This window comes from Anolis sagrei, chromosome 5 (assembly GCF_037176765.1).
Source record: "Anolis sagrei isolate rAnoSag1 chromosome 5, rAnoSag1.mat, whole genome shotgun sequence".
In the NCBI taxonomy this organism is placed as follows: Eukaryota; Metazoa; Chordata; class Lepidosauria; order Squamata; family Dactyloidae; genus Anolis; species Anolis sagrei.
This window is the reverse complement of record NC_090025.1, coordinates 178,643,109-178,659,286: the sequence shown is the minus strand read 5'-3', so window position 1 is coordinate 178,659,286 and position 16,178 is coordinate 178,643,109. Positions and strand designations below refer to the sequence as shown.

Sequence of the window (16,178 nt, the reverse complement as noted above, 5' to 3'; positions counted from 1 at the left end):
ACAGGATGCCATTCCAAAAGGCCTGAAGGTGAGGAACCCAAAGACTACAGTGATAGACTGTGCAGCATTCCCTCAAAGAGGTTACATTTTCTGCACAACATACAAGAAAATATCAAGAACGAAATCTTCATTCTGAAATTACAAGCAATGGGCCAGCCTCGACACAAGTCATCAATGGACATGGAACCATCTACAAGACACATTTCTCTTCCCTTTCTCTTAGAAAGAAATAGAAGGAAAAGAAGCCTTTGTACAAGACTCTATGCCCACAATAGGAGCTCCATAAAGTCAGACTATATCAAGCTGCACTCTGAGTCAAGCAGAGGTGTCTGTTCTGTCAGGTCTTAACCTTCTGTTCCTCCAAACCCACACACAATACATTTCTGTGGTCATTTGGAAGTCTTCCGCTGCTTACATCTTAAGAAATATTTCAAGGATAGTGACACCAGTTAGGACAACAACTCATCCCTATCTCCACAGCACAACATTTAACCAATACACAATGCAATACTCTTGGATTAATAAAAACGACTTCACATGAACTCCTTATGATAGGCGGGCATGGAACTAGACATCTACACAGAATGCTTCTGTCACTGTGACCAGACAGAAATAACCAGTAAGACCTATAATCAATGACATAATTTCAGCTGTAAGGATCAAGATCCAATACAAGCAGTTCCCAAGTTACAGACAAGATAGGTTCTGTAGGTTTGTTTTTTTAAGTGGAATTTGTATGTAAGTCGGAACAGGTACAGTAACTCCAGATACACACACACAAGCTTTGGATCACTTAGAGAAGGTTTTTGTTTGTTTGTTTGCTGTCTGTGCCTCTGTTCAGAAGATTTCACCTCACTTTCCATCCCTGTGATAATTGGATTTTGAAACATTTGGCTTGTTGTGGAAACAAGGAATGGTGATAAAGCTTCAGTTCAAAACCTCTTTTCCCCATGATAACTTTTTCATGAGTGAATTTCCCTTCTGAGGGGCAAATTTCTCTCACTTCCTGTTGTTTAATCTCTGTTCTTAACTATGAGTCATTTATAAGTCAGATATGTATAACTTGGGGACTGCTTGTGCAGTCTCAGGAACAATCCTAATACTTTCATCAAAGAGGTCGGTAAATGAGAAGCTGTAATCGTAAGGGATAAATCTGACTGCATACAGGAGGCTGAGAGGGAACAGTCCAACACTGCATTTTACAGAATCCTGTCTAATGATCTCACAGATGAATACTAGAAGGAGCCCCTGGTGTTGCAATGGGTTAAACCCTTGTGCCAACAGAACCACTGACTGAAAGCTCGGCGGTTTGAATCTGGGGAGCAGGGTAAATTCCTCTCTGTCAGCTCCAGCTTCTCATGTGGACCCGCCTACCTTTGTGACCGTATCTCTCTCCATGAACCAACCCAGGCCCTTTGATCTTTGGGGGAGGCCCTCCTTTCGCCCCTGCCAATCTCACAAGCTCTTGTGGGCACAAGGGAGACAGCCTTCTCCTCTGTGGCTACCCGACTCTGGAACTCATTACCTGGAGAGATCAGGAAAGCCCCTACACTAGAAACGTTTAAAAAGAACCTTAAAACCTGGCTCTTCTGCTGCGCCTTTGGTGAGTAGGTGCACAACATGACACTATTGTTCCCCTCAATGCTTCTGTCACTGGAGTACACGCCTCACAAATGGGAATTTTAGTTTTACAACTCTGTGTATCTTTATGAGCTCCCTGCAAATAACTTGCTCCTATTTTTTATCTCATTAGAGGTTTTAACATTTTATTCTGTACATGTGGCCCGCCCACTGTTACTGTGATTGTGTTTATTGTAATGTTATTTTGTTAATGTATTCATATGTTTTTTTTCCTTGTGTAATTTTGATGATGATGCTTGTTGTTTAAGTTTTGGTTTTATTTTGCTGTAATATGTTGTTCAGGCCCCATGTAAGCTGCTCCCCATTGGGGAGATGGTGGTGGGGAATAAATAAAGATTATTATTATTATTATTATTATTAGTGAAGCCTCTCGCAGGATGGTAAAACATATGGGCATCCCTTGTGTAATGCCCTTGCAGACGGCCAATTTTCTCACACAAGAAGCGACTTGTAGTTTCTCAAGTTGCTCGTGACTAAAAAACAAAACCCTGAAGGGATTACATTCAGCCCTCCACATTCACTGGGCTTAGTGATGCAAAATCCCCCGAAATGGGAAAACACCTTTTTTTTACCTGAGAGAACATATATCTAGTAATCTCTATGTCCTCCAGCGTAGCACTATGGTCAATTTCCATTGGACTTCCCCTGAGGTTATAAAATTGCTGTATGGATTAACAAAAACAGACATATGCACGCACACATAACCAGAAGTATGTACATAAAATTAGTATTTATTTTCCTTGCTAAACAGTGTCAGGGGACACCAGTGCATCTAAAAGGGAGATTTATACATGAAAAATTTAAGTGAGGTAATTCACCTTTATTTTTTAGTCAGAAAACTGTAGTCCAGGGAATTTGCAGGAGTTTAAGGACAGAAAACCAGCTTTGAAGCATGTTTTAAAGAAAGTTAACTGGTTTAGATGAAACATTCCCCGTTCAAAAACAATTTTAACAAAAAGAACAAGTACTGTGTCTACACTCCTCTTCTGTGCTCCATGCTTTTCTTCCTCCTATCACTAGCAGCTTATAGCACTGTGATTTTTAGCACTGTGATCAGTGGTGGCCCCTCAACTGTGGAACGCCCTGCCTAGGGATATAAGATTGGCCCCCTCCCTCCTGACTTTCTGAAGAAAGGTTAAAACCTGGCTTTTTGAGCAGGCCTTCACTAATGCAGCATAACTATATGAAATCATTGAACGACTTGACAATGCAATTGAATAATGACTTTGATAAGGAGACGGTCATGACAATGCTTTATAACTTGTATGGTCTTTAATATTTTATGCTAAATGTTTTTAACAGTATTTTATGATTGTTTTAATTGTTTTATAATTGTTGAGGCATCAAATTGTTGCCATCTGTGAACCACCTTGAGTCGGCTCTGGGCTGAGAAAGGCGGTATACAAATATGGTAAATAAATAAATAAATAAATTTGTGCATTAACCAAAATTATCATTAGGTCTGGAGAGCAGAATTGTAGCTTAACACCAGTATTCTGACCTGGATTGATCCTTGTTGGACAAAGTCAGAATTTTCTACTGATGATGTAATGAAAATTATAGTACAAATGAACATAGTTAAATATTATCTGTGAAAGAAAGGGAGGTATGAAAAAGGAATATGAAGACCTACTGATTGTTTCTGGTTCATTGTACTACCTGGAAATGTTATTTCTGAACAAGCTCCGTTAAGTTTAAGAATCTGAAAATGGAATACATCGATACCTCTTTCAGAAAACTGGCATGTGACAAGGTTTGTTACATATTCCCAAAATACATCTCAACCTTTTTGTACCTCCGTATTTCTCTAGTGCAACCATTCATGATTTTTCACAAGTTATTAACAAGTACCTTCATGTAGTTATCAATTCAAAACAGAGGCAAGAAGGGAGAATTAGCATCCCTGAAATATTTTACAGGACTCCAAAGTGTTCCATTTAGAAATGTTAATGAAAGTATTTCATAATGAAAAAATCTTGCTTGCACTATTTGCTTCAATAGAAAGTTTTAGTGTAAAATTAACAAAGTTAAAAGTATGGATTTTGGGGAAAAGTAAGTGTTTTTTATTTTACTTTACTGATAGAAAATAATTATTGAATAATCATATCCAAACTGTGATGTCAGTCAGACATTCACCTATTCACCATTAATGTCCTGACTCCTTTTATGGTACCAAATGCTTCTCTCCTGCATATATCTAAAAATGGTAAAGTAATTTCCAATTCACAAGCTCATTTGGCGTGTATTTTTAGCAACTTCAAGGCATCAATTTCTATCTTCCTCCATTAACTTCAAGTCATCTATTAGAGACCATTTACTGAAAGAAAGGGAACTGGTTTTGCTCATCCCACCCACCATGCTGGGAAATTTATGAAGGTATAAGAAAGGAATAAATTAGTATGGTAGCTGGTCACTGATGAAGACTATTTATTACAGACAATGAGCTGATCTTGCTGATTACTTCTCTGCAGGGAGTGCCTTCTTAAATCCTAAGGTCAGATGCAAAGCAGATGGCACTGAGAGCCTAGATTAATATCTGGGATTCTCTTAATTATGGTTGAGAAACCAGGAATCAGGCAAAGGACTGCATACTCCCTGCTGACCGTGACCCCTCCTTATTGTAAATGCAGTTACAAGCTGTTACAGAACCAGATGTTCATCACAGTTCAGGCTAACTAGGGTTCTCTCACCTCAGGATTTGAAAGCAGTTTTGAACTGTTTGGCCTTATCACAATTCACATAACTGATAATAGAATGCTGTCATGCATTTGTTTAGTTGAACAAAGAAATTGGGTTTTACTGAATACTGGGGAGGAAATATTCAAACCGATAGATTGCTTAAAGTTTCTTAACTGTCTTCAATTATCCTATTTAACGACTAAATGAGATGTCATCAGTAGAATACTATAAGATATTCATATCCAAATTTGGGATGAAAATTCCTTGAATAATGTGTTACTGCTCAGGGAATCTGACCAGAATTCTAGAGCTCTACATTCAAATTTCTCTCAGGGATAAAGCTCACTGGATAATCTTGAGACAACAGATACATCTACACAAGGCATGAGCAAACTCTGGCTCTCCAGATGTTTTTGAACTCAACTCCCACAATTCCTAGGAGCCAGTGAACTGGCTGGGATTTATGGGAGGTGAAGTCCTAAACACCTGGAGGGCCGAAGTTTGCCCATGCCTGATCTACACTGATTATTTAATGCAGTTTGGCAACACTGTGGCTTTTTTTCATGTTAAGTTAAGATAGATGATCCACATAATCTATTGAAATGGTGCATTCATGTTGAAAATTTCCAGAACAAATATGTAACCCATTTCTGATCAGGAAAGTGACCTTTTGAGGAACAAAGAGGTGAGACAGAAAAGTAGCCTTTAACCCTAGAACTGCACTTTGCTCGCTGCCTTAGAGATTTTGTTTACTTAATGAATTTATACCGCGCCTTTCTTCCAAAATGGGAGGGATTTTATATTTAGCTTCAAATTCCCTGATTGGTTCTGAATTATGTAAATACCTGGGAAGATCTGGATCTTAAGGTAAGTTCCAGGTCTTACCAGGTATAAGCCTTCTGTGAACTGGACCTGTGGGCTGCATGACACAGTTCCTGGGCCCAACATGCATAGCAGTCTTGGGTTTTTGGCCTCCAGGAGAAGACACCACAAAGCCCAAAATTCCCTGTAAAAAGTAAATAAACTATAAACTTACCTGGCAGCAATAACGTTCCACCTTACACCAGGAGGGCGCAAGGACACCCCAGAAGATGGTGGGGGGATGAGGAATTTTCTCCCTTGCTTCTCTTTCCTAGTACATCATTTCCTCAAGCCCTCTTGGAAGTTAAGAGCAAGGTCAGTTTTTTTTTTTACTTTTTATGGGGAAAATTGGGGGGCTTCAGGGTGGCTGCATGTCATCCCAATTATAATCAGGATGGCATGTAGCCACTCCCCGGGAAAGCCCAGGTTTTTTGGTGGGAGTGGAGATGGGAATCCGCACCAAAGCAAGTTTTTAAAACCTGCTTTGGCATGGATTATTGGATTTGGTTGGCATACTAAGGGTTCCTATTGCTGCCTCATTGCACAGTCCCAAAGGCTTGGTCCCACAGCCACATTTTTATCATCGTTCTAAAGGACAAGGGGGGGGGGGCTGACCTGATCTCATTAGGAAGGGAGTTCCATAGCTGAGGGGCAATTACTGAGAAGGCCCTGTCTCTCGTCCCTGCCAAGCGCGCCTGTGATGGTGGCGGGGCTCCCCAGATCTTAATCTCTGCGGTAGTGGAAGATGCGTTCGGACAGGTAAATTGGGCCAGGGTTGTTTAGGGCTTTATAGCCAGCACTTTGAATTGTGCCCGGTAGCCTACTGGCAGCCAGTGGAGCTGGTGTAACATGGGAGTTGTGTGCTCCCTGTACGCCTCTCCAGTTATTAACCTGGCTGCCTCTCGCTGGAGTATTTGAAGCTTCCGAGCAGTCTTCAAAGGCAACCCCACGTAGAGGGGTTATCATGGGGAAAGGTGTCTCCATTGAAGCTCAATCACCAATCCTTGTTTCCATGGCAACCCAGGGTTTTCAAAATCCAATAGTCACAGGGGCACAAAGTGAAGTGAAACCTTCTGAACTGAGGCACAGACAGCAAAACAAACTTTACAGGGGTATTAATCCTTCCCCCCATGATATCCAAAACTAATACAACACTTTTTTTGGCTGGAGTTACGCTTAAAAGTGTATCTGTTCTCATCTACATACAAATTCAACTTAAGAACTATCCTATAGAACCTATCTTGCTCATAAAGGAAAGAAAACAGCAACAGAAGAAGCCAACATACGTTTTCATGCAGTGTTCACAGTTAGACTGTGCTGAATATTTTTACTTTTCCTTACCCACCTGCCAAATATATATTGTGCTAGCTAAATATTACAGGGTGAATATACATTCAGAACAAACAATGAAACGGGGCTGGCAATGGCCTTCTACTTGGCACTTACTGGCTTGGATGGATGACTCAATAAGACTTCAGGATGCTAAGGAGAAAGTCAGGAAAAGAGGGGAAGATTTGGGAAGAGGAACAGTTCAAAAGAGAGAGAAAAAGATGTAACAAGCGAATAGACTAAAGAATGATGTAAAGACATTTCCTACAGAAGAACGTAGATTTAGGTTAAAACTGCAAATAAAGGCTATAAGACATAAGAATAATAATAACACTGTTTTTATCTTGCCATAGCAAAGTTTTTTTTGCTTCAGCTCTGTGTACTGCATAATGAAAAACTTTTGGTTGCAGATTACTTATCTAAGTCAATGAGTATTTGAAAAGCTGCTTGGAAAAAGAAGCCTTGATAAACCAAATTACAATTTTACTTACTATATCAGAATAATTAAGGTTAAACTCTTCAAAATGTATTTCCTTTATAGAGTATGTGCAACATCCTGAAAACGTGAACCATACCTTAAAAAATTAAAAAGGCAGTGCAATTTAAGATCTGAATGCACGATTTTTACAATGTGGCCACTATTATATGTAAAATACGCATATATATATACTTATACATGTTCAAAGCCCAGAAAATTGAATCACAGATCAGGCTAGCAGCTACATCTACACATTAACAGTAATATATTAGATGCACAATTCAGCTGTCACAACCATACTCAAGTACACTGAGACTTAACACTGAAAACTGCAATACACTGAGTGCAGAACATATATCTAGACTTTTTGGCAATGACATCCCTCCAGGGTTTCAGCTGTAATTTTTTTCTAGTCCAATCTGGTGACAATAGGGATCAAACCTCAGCCATTGTGCATATGAAGTATAGTATGTCTTCCACCACTGAGCTACAGCCTCTATAAATCTACATATTCTCCATGTATTCCCCATGTAAAATAAATATGAAAAATTCATGAGCAAACCACTGTTCATATTTAAATGTAATATCTCGGTAAGTCCTTACTCTTTATCTGTTTCTACAGAGCATTTAAAGATGGCACACTGCCTACAGTTTACACTGAAAGCTTTTTCTTGCTTGTGCTTTCCATAAGTTATTTCAATTTCATTTCCTTTAAAAAACGCATTCAAGATTAAGATTCAACTCCTGACCATTTCATCTGAATGCTTAGTGGCTTACTGAGAATCACAATAAGCCAAAAGAAACTCCATGGCTCTTACTAATGGCTCCAAGACAATTTCTACAAACTGATCGAATACATCTTACTCCACTCATTTTCCAAATGTCTAGGATCGGAACCTGAGTATTACTGACCAAACAGAGCCATGATGCTTTTGACACGCTGGCAAAATTGAATAAGTCTCTGTCTTTTCTCCTGCTACTTAAGATGTAATTATGCTGACTGTGTGGGAAGATTCTTCTTCTTCTATGGCATCCCTCTCTGTTTATGGCTCTTTCATCTGCACTCTTACTAGTTGTATCAGATTGTGAATGCTTTTCTTTGATACCACAATATGCCACTTGCACTACTCTCACCTCCTCAGTTTAGCAAGCTTAGTCTTTTTATACTAGGGTCCCTGATAAGACACTACCATTCTGCAACAGAAGTGATTTCAACTTCCTCCATTCCACACTATTTAACACCTTTAAAGACCAACATAGTCATATATGTATATGTTTTTATTCAATTCTTTAACTGAATACAAACTCCTAACAGGATAACTCCTTCTGTCTCTTTATTCTCTAGTTTTTTATGTTACAAAGTAAGACATGCACTTATTTTGCATGCTTCTCGATCTTATGTGAACAGCAGATTTAAATATCTCCCTGAATAAGAGAGAGGTGTGTGAGTTGTATCACTGTCAAAATGGCAAGGAAACAGGGGAAAGGTTCATATTTCTCTTCACACTGTATCCAGAAGCAGTTAAAGAAGCTATGAGAGTCACAAATCCATTGTCTACTGCCAATTTTTTTTGCAACGTGCAAAGTGGTTCTGAATGTACAGCTCCTTTCCCTCAGCCTTTATTTCACTGATCGTTTAGTGATAATACATGACGCAAACAACAATGTACATTGGGAGGAAAACAGCAGCTGAAAAGAACAAACTCCTCTACAGATGGGCAATTTAACAGGAAATTGTTTACCTTTTTCAGCTGAGATTCTAGTTTGAGACATTCCTCCTTTTTCTGTTCGAAGGCAATTTCTAGTGTCTTCAACCTAGAGTCTTTCTTCAGACCTGATGATGCTAAGGATGAGGCATGTTCCTTCAAATCCAGCAATGTAGTCTAGAACAAAAGGAACAAAAGGAATACAGGGAGAACCAGTATTCAGTTATTTAGGAGCCTTTTAGGGGAAAAGTTTCAGTTCTATTTATATTATACACACACACACAGAGTTTATAATCAAGAAGATTAAACATTGTTTTTGACAAGGAAATTAAAACTTTAATGACCTCTCTATGTTGTCAGATCATCTATTTATGCACCACAAAAGCAAATTAGCAAAATATAACTTTTTTTCACCTGCTACCATGCACATTTTTCATATTTACTCAATGGACTGAACTGCAACATACCAAGACAATCTAATTAACAATTACAGTAGCATTCGTAAGATTTGAATATTTACTTATGTTTGTATTGCATATTTAATTTGTTCATTAAATTTGTCAATACTTATTGCCTCTCACAGCTCATAAAAATCAGTATTTTAATGCACAAATCTTATAAAACAATTTTTTAAATTCTAAAGCCCTAGCATCATAACTCTGAATTTTCATTTGTTATTCAGAAGACTAACCTCTTTCTCTGAAAGGTCTCCTTGTAAGACACTGACTTTCTCTTTCAGGTCTTTAAGGTCCTTTTTATAGTTGTCAATCTCTTCTTGTTTCTCTCGCTCATCTCTGTCCCGCTGCTCCTTTAATCGCTCGATAGTACGCTCCTGACCAAAAAAAAAAAAAGATTTTTGTCAAAGCAATCTGAGTGGCTGAAAAAACATAGGTTTTGCTAGCTTCAGTAACCTTTCACATACATGGTTGATATTCAGATTAAATACATATAATAAGCATCTGCTGAATTTTTTCCCTATTAGAAGGAGATCAAAATCATCAAAACAACAAATACAGAGAAACCAAAAAAGTAACTATTTCTACTGAAATAGCTTTTGCAAAATATAAAGTACAATTGAGTAACATAATTGTTGTTGTTTTTAAGGGAACGATGTATTACCACACATTTCAATAGGAAAAAGCACAAAGAATAAGAAGATGCAATATAACATTGGCCATAACTTATATAACTGATGGATGCATCAGCTAATATTTATCTACATGGGATGAGAGCCAAAAATAAAACAGGGAAAAATCAAAAGTTCACTTTGCTAACATAGAACCCAAACAGTTCGTAGCAAATTATTTTGAAGTAGTCAGATAAGAAATTATTCTGGTGGCCAGGCCTATAAACTCACCGCCAAGTGAAGTACTGTACATGAAGATTATTTCATCTGTGGTACCGCTTTCAGGTGATAAAGCAAACTTTTAACATGTTCAGGAATTAACATAATATTAGGTTCTGCAAGCTAGATTTTAGAGGAAGGAACTGAGCAAAACCACAGCTGAATAGTACTTGCCTAAGAAAAGTCTATGAATTCAATAGGTTTGCTGTAAGTGGAAAGGTGTCTTGAAGATATACACTACACAAACAGCTTTCCAAAGGTGCAACAAAATTCACTTCAACAGTTTGTCATTTATTAATGTTGTGCAATGTTAAAATCCCATTTCATTCAGAGTTTTTTGAACCAGAAATATGAGTTTTGAAATGTCACCAACAGGGCAAAGCACATCTCTCCCATGTTTGTTCCTAACATGCCCTCCATGAATGCACAAGAGCTGTCTGTATTGGCACAACAAGGTGCCCAAGGTATATATCCATATTGTTTGTATTTAACACTTTCTCAAGAACTCTAATAGCTTTCAGAAGATGTGAAGATAGTTTGGGTTAATCTATGGTACATATCAATATAGAATTCTAAACAGAAATATTTCATACTGCAACATCAACTGGAAGCTCTTTTTTTTTTTTGGAAGCTTTTAAACACAGGCTGGATGGCCATCTGTCAAGGGTACTTTAATTGTGCTTTTCCTGCATGGCAGGGAATTGGACTAAATAGCCCATGCGGTCTCTTTCGACTCTATATTATTCTATGAAATGAAATCTCTGCACAAACAGAATATTCTGTTTTGCCCTGGGGAAAACAATATGTTTAACTGAAGTTATAACTATTTTTTCATACCTTCTCGGCTAGTGCTTCCTCCAATGTAGTCAAGGCAGTATCGGTGTTAGTAGTATCAGCCTGTAAAGATTTTACTCTCTCTTTCAAGCTGCTCAACTGCTTTTCCTTGTCTCTTAGCTGTTCCTGTAGATTCTCAATCTTAGATAAGGCATATAAAAAAATCAGTCAAGTGGAAACATCATGAAGTTTGTTTTAAAACGAATAGTCAGAACTCTGCTCTACAGGAGGCAGTTACTGGATATATAGAATGCTGTGTCTCCTCAGACAATAAGAAGAACCAGGGCTTTTTTCATTTGTGCCCCTAAAGCTCTCTACATCTGCTCCCACTTCTCAAGTCAACCTTTCCACGTTTTCTTGAGTTACCATACAGATATAGATATATATGCAAAACTGTATAGAAATGGTCCAACTGAGTTAATTTTCCTCTTCTCTGACATATCTTCATTTCTCTGTATTAGGCATGGGCAAACTTTGGCCCTCCAGGTGTTTTGGACTTCAAATCTCACAATTCCTAACAGCCTCAGATCCCTTCCTTTTTCTCCTCAGCCGCTAAAGGGGAAAAACGAAGGGGCTTGAAGCTGTTAGGAATTGTGGGAGCTGGGAGTCCAAAACACCTGGGGGGAGGGGGGCAAAGTTTGCTCATGCTTGTTCTATATCAACTGTTTATTTACTATGGCCATAAGACACATACAAGAATCCATTTTACTGCTATAGCTTTAAGAGCCTCAAAAAAAGCATGTATGTAATCAGGGGATGACCTTCACTACAGAAACTGCCAAAGCAGAGTAAAAAATTAATATGAAGTGTCGTTGGAGCCAGAGAGAAAGGGATTGGTGTTGGCATCTACAGCAGCAAGTCAGTCAAGCAAGGAAACTGCAGTACTTTAACACAGGTTCTCAAAGAGCTTTTAATTCAAACATTCAATTACATTTTCCAAGTCAGTGATTTATTACAAAGTTCAGAAATTTAATATAATATAAAATCCCAGGGGAAAATCTTCAAGAGGATGGACTTAATGCTAATTTCATGCAAGAAATGTCCAGTCAGCTCCTAATGCCTCCTATATGGGAAACTAAATTGAAAAGCATAGACGTATTCATGGAGGGAGGCAGATTCATCAAACCCTTAACAAGCACTCACCCCTTAGAAGTACATACTTCACACTATCCATTGATTTTCAGATATTGAACAACCATTTTAAAAATGTAAAGAGAATGCATCCTGTGCATACATGGAAGAACAAATATATGCAAAGAGGAGCATTTCAATGCATATGCATAAAATATTAATAATGTTAATAAAATATTAATAAAAATGTTAATAATGGAGTGGACAGTGAACTATGATACTGACCCTCCTAGTCCTCAACCAAATATCTCAATTTGGGATTACCTTCAGATCATGTTAAAATAAATCTATTACGGCCATCTAGGATATGGGAAGATTATCCATGCTGTATATGGTTTGTAAAAAATAATTTGAATTGAACATATTAAAATTACAACAAAATTTGAACCACAATTAGAATATCTAGATGCCATTTCAATTGACAATTATATTTTGATTTTACAGTGTTATGCATGTTTAGTCAATCACTTTAGATCTATCCCACCTTTCCCACCAAAAATAGGTCTTAAGTCAACCTAGTATTTTCTTCACATAACCAATACTTGACGGTTCTTTTCCAAGCTTCAGTGAAATATTCCTAACAGAATTTTATGAGTGTTTGAGTAAAGGCTGATATTCCGTAATCCTTTTTTACTGTCGAAAAATTTGAATTATGACAGAAATTTGCTTGCTGAACAATTTATAATATTCCTTCTACTGCTGCAATAAAAATTCACTACAAGTAAATTTGACCTGTATTTTTCTAAAACAGGATGAAGAGAAAACTGCATTGGGTCTCCAGGACACCTTAGAATACCAAATTGTTGTGGATTAAAAAAAACAAAAAAACAAATAAAAATATCGCCAGATCCCTAAATCTCCCCCCCCCCCCCCAAAGAGTCTATGGAAAGTTTTCATATTCTGGCGAAGTGGGGGTTGCCAATTATAAAGCTACCTCCCATTAGAATAAAAAACTCAATAACTATTAAGAAACACCTTTGCAACTATACTGTATGGGAATTATTAATTTCTAGCTAGGAAACAAACATTTCTATGGATAGCAAGCCTACCTTCTTTTGAAGAACATTAACTTTGCGTTCTTTCACATCCAACATATCCTTAAGATCATGAATCTCCCCAGCCTGAGTTCCCTTCTCCTCAGCCATTTCCTGAATTTGCTTTGTCTTTTTATTCAACATAGTCTCCTTCTCCTCCAGACGTAGTCGAAGAGCATCCACCTAAAGGAAAGTGGAAAAATTCAGTTATTTTCAGCAAAATAACTTTTGAATCAAAAGAAATAGTACTGGAAAATAATTCTCTATACGATTAAATTAAAAAGCACCAGTACCAGTACACCTCAGGAAGCGAGAGTCCAAAGGTGGCAGGCTAAAATCCAGAACCTCAATCAATGGCTGATACCAAATGAAAGACTCCCTCCTGGACACACAGAAACCTGGGCGACTTGGAAGACGATGAACAGACTGCACTCTGGTACCACGAGATGCAGAGCCAACCTTAAGAAATGGGGCTACAAAGTAGAATCCATGACATGCACGTGTGGAGAGAAGCAAACCACAGACCACCTACTACAATGCAGCCTGAGCCCTGCCACATGTGAAATGGAGGACCTTCTTATAGCAACACAAGAGGCACTCTGAGTGGCCAGCTATTGGTCAAAGGACGTTTAATAAAAGGACATTGCTTTTTAAAATACAATACAACTGTTTGGTTCACTCCTGACACAATAAATAATACCAGTACCATTTCCCAATAATAGTAATCTGAATATACCATTGGCCCAAGAACACAGATAACTATATGAAATCATAAGCAACCCTAAGATGAACTATAGGCTTTTTTAATCATTTGTACTATATTTAACTGCTTACAGTCATGTCACCATTCTTGTTTCTCCTTTTTGCCATTTTCCTACATTAGGGTTCAAAACAAAACTACTGCCTCCCTTCTATCTCCAAAACCCAAAGTGGTGGCTGTAGAGGATAATCTTTATGCTTCTTCCTACTTATAAGATAAATATTTTGTATTGGTTAATACTTTCAATTACATTAATGAGCCTTTACACCTCAGATTAGACTGTGTAAGATTATATACAAATATTGTTTCCATATTTAGAGTGTTTAAAAAAAAGCCAATAAAAAGGAGCACTGAGTCACCAGCAAGTAAACGCCAAGTGAACTTGCAAATACCCTATACACTCATGCATAAGTTGACTTCATGTATAAGTCAATGGCAGGTTTTGGGTCAAAATTATGGATATGATTTGTGTATAAGTTGAGGGTCATTCCGTGAAGAGGATAAAGCAGCAAAAACACCTCAGAGGGAGGTGGGCAGCTGCCTCTGGCTGCTGCCACCATTTCTCCACCCTGGTATCCAGAAAGGCCAGAAGCAACACCACTGCAGAGAGACTAGAGGGGGTCTTTTGCCACTTTGCAAAAGGTGAAGAAGATGGTTCCTTCTATGATAAGAGAAAGGGTATAATACACTGATCTGTGGAGAAGTTGACCCAAATTATCTGTTTTTTTTACTACAATTTCCAGACTTACTCATGAGTATATAGGGTAAGTTTAACATACATTAAAATGTAAGAAGAGGGAATAGGCATAGGTAGTACTTATATAGCTCCATAACTACATAGTTTGGCTCATGTGCAGCAAAATGTTGGTCTTTGACTCAAGGAGTTTGTAAGTTAAATTTTGAGAGTGAAGGAGAAAGAATGGTATCGGTAAGAATAACATGGGATGAATATGATTCCTGGACTAGATAAATGTGAAGAAAAACAGAAAATACTCAGAACCTATGATTCATTCTTGCTTTAAAGAAGCAATAGCTCATGAAGAATTCAGAGAAACAAGAAGGGTATTATCACCAAAAGGCATACAATTTTAAGACAGTTTGTACTGCTTATTTTTTATACTTCAGGGGACAAAGATTAAAGTAATTGTAAGCCACCAAAGCAAAGGTCACAAAGACCCTTGAAGGCTCTGTCAGCTTCCAGAACATCCAACTGCGCCTATGCCAGAAAAGAGAAGAGGGGAAATGGCAGAAGAAATTAGAACAGTTTCAACATAAATTCAGTCTAGAGAAGATGGTCAACACAAAGAAAAGAACAACCTGAAAGACCTTTGTAGAATACAAATGGCAACACTAGGCCATTCAAGGGACTATAAGAAACCCATTGACCCTTATCAGCTTGGCTTTCAGAAACAGTTCAAGCTGGCTAACTTGGCTGTTAATCCTATTTGACAGTATCAGATTTGTTTCCTATTAGCTGAATTCATTACAAGGCCATCAGTCACGGTAAACTGGCTGCATTCTGAACATTTGGCCCCCTCTGCACAAGCTTGGGATTGTCAATCAGCAAAAAAGAAATTTGGTCAATTTTAAATGGAGAAAAAGGTTTGATCAAATAATGAGTAAGCAGCAGGTGATATTTTAGGCGTTTCATTTCCTCATATTTTTCCCCTTATTTTCAAGATCCTACATGACCATACTTGACATAAATTGAACTAAAGAAACAAGTCAAGAAATTAAAGATTGCTGTGTAAGAAATGTTAGGAAGAATCATTTAAAAATAATTAATTATAAATTATAAGTAATGAATTATCTCAAATTATAAATAAGGTCTGTTTCAATTAGGAAGGGCATGTATGCTCCTCAACCACATGCTTCAACAGACTTCTACACAATCAGAAGAATAACAACCAAGCCTAATGCAAAAGGTATTAAAGCAACCTTTTTTGAAGATCCTCCAAATTAGTTAATGTTTCTAGCAGTTAAGGGTGTTAATCACATTTCTCAGAAAACCTCACCTAACAAAGCAGTGTACCTGTGGTCCTACATATATTGTTGGACTGAAATTCTTATTATCTACTACTGTACCATTATCTATGTTGTCTATGGATGTTAGAAACAACTGGAAAATACAAATCATTCAAACTCTTATCTAAACAATTATGACAATAAGAGCAGTCATATCTGATATATTCTACAATTACCTCCTAATTTCAATGTTCTTTTAAATTTGGGGGCAAACTAGCTAATCTGCATATTCTGGCCAGCTTCACAGAAGTCTAAGCAGCTCAACCAACACCAAGAAACTAGGATCAGGCATGGGCTGTATGTGGCCCCTTGGGCTCTTGCCTTCACCCCTGCCCCCAGCCGTGTGTCACAGCCC

General features: G+C 37.8%; 1 protein-coding gene across 14 annotated transcripts in view; it reads right to left on the bottom strand.

Moving 5' to 3' along the window:
- ERC1 (ELKS/RAB6-interacting/CAST family member 1) overlaps window positions 1-16,178 on the bottom strand; it is a 167,247-nt gene that overhangs the window by 107,990 nt on the left and 43,079 nt on the right. For 9 of the 14 annotated variants that reach the window (XM_067469265.1, XM_060776721.2, XM_060776722.2 and 6 more), the window contains 4 exons: window positions 13,054-13,221; window positions 10,877-11,014; window positions 9,386-9,526; window positions 8,731-8,871 (listed from right to left, as the gene is read on the bottom strand). In XM_067469265.1, coding sequence (XP_067325366.1) covers window positions 8,731-8,871; window positions 9,386-9,526; window positions 10,877-11,014; window positions 13,054-13,221 — 588 coding nt within the window. Of the gene's footprint in view, window positions 1-6,627; window positions 6,664-8,730; window positions 8,872-9,385; window positions 9,527-10,876; window positions 11,015-13,053; window positions 13,222-16,178 lie in introns of all 14 variants that reach the window. The other 5 variants (XM_067469263.1, XM_067469264.1, XM_060776717.2 and 2 more) reach the window with 1 other exon arrangement.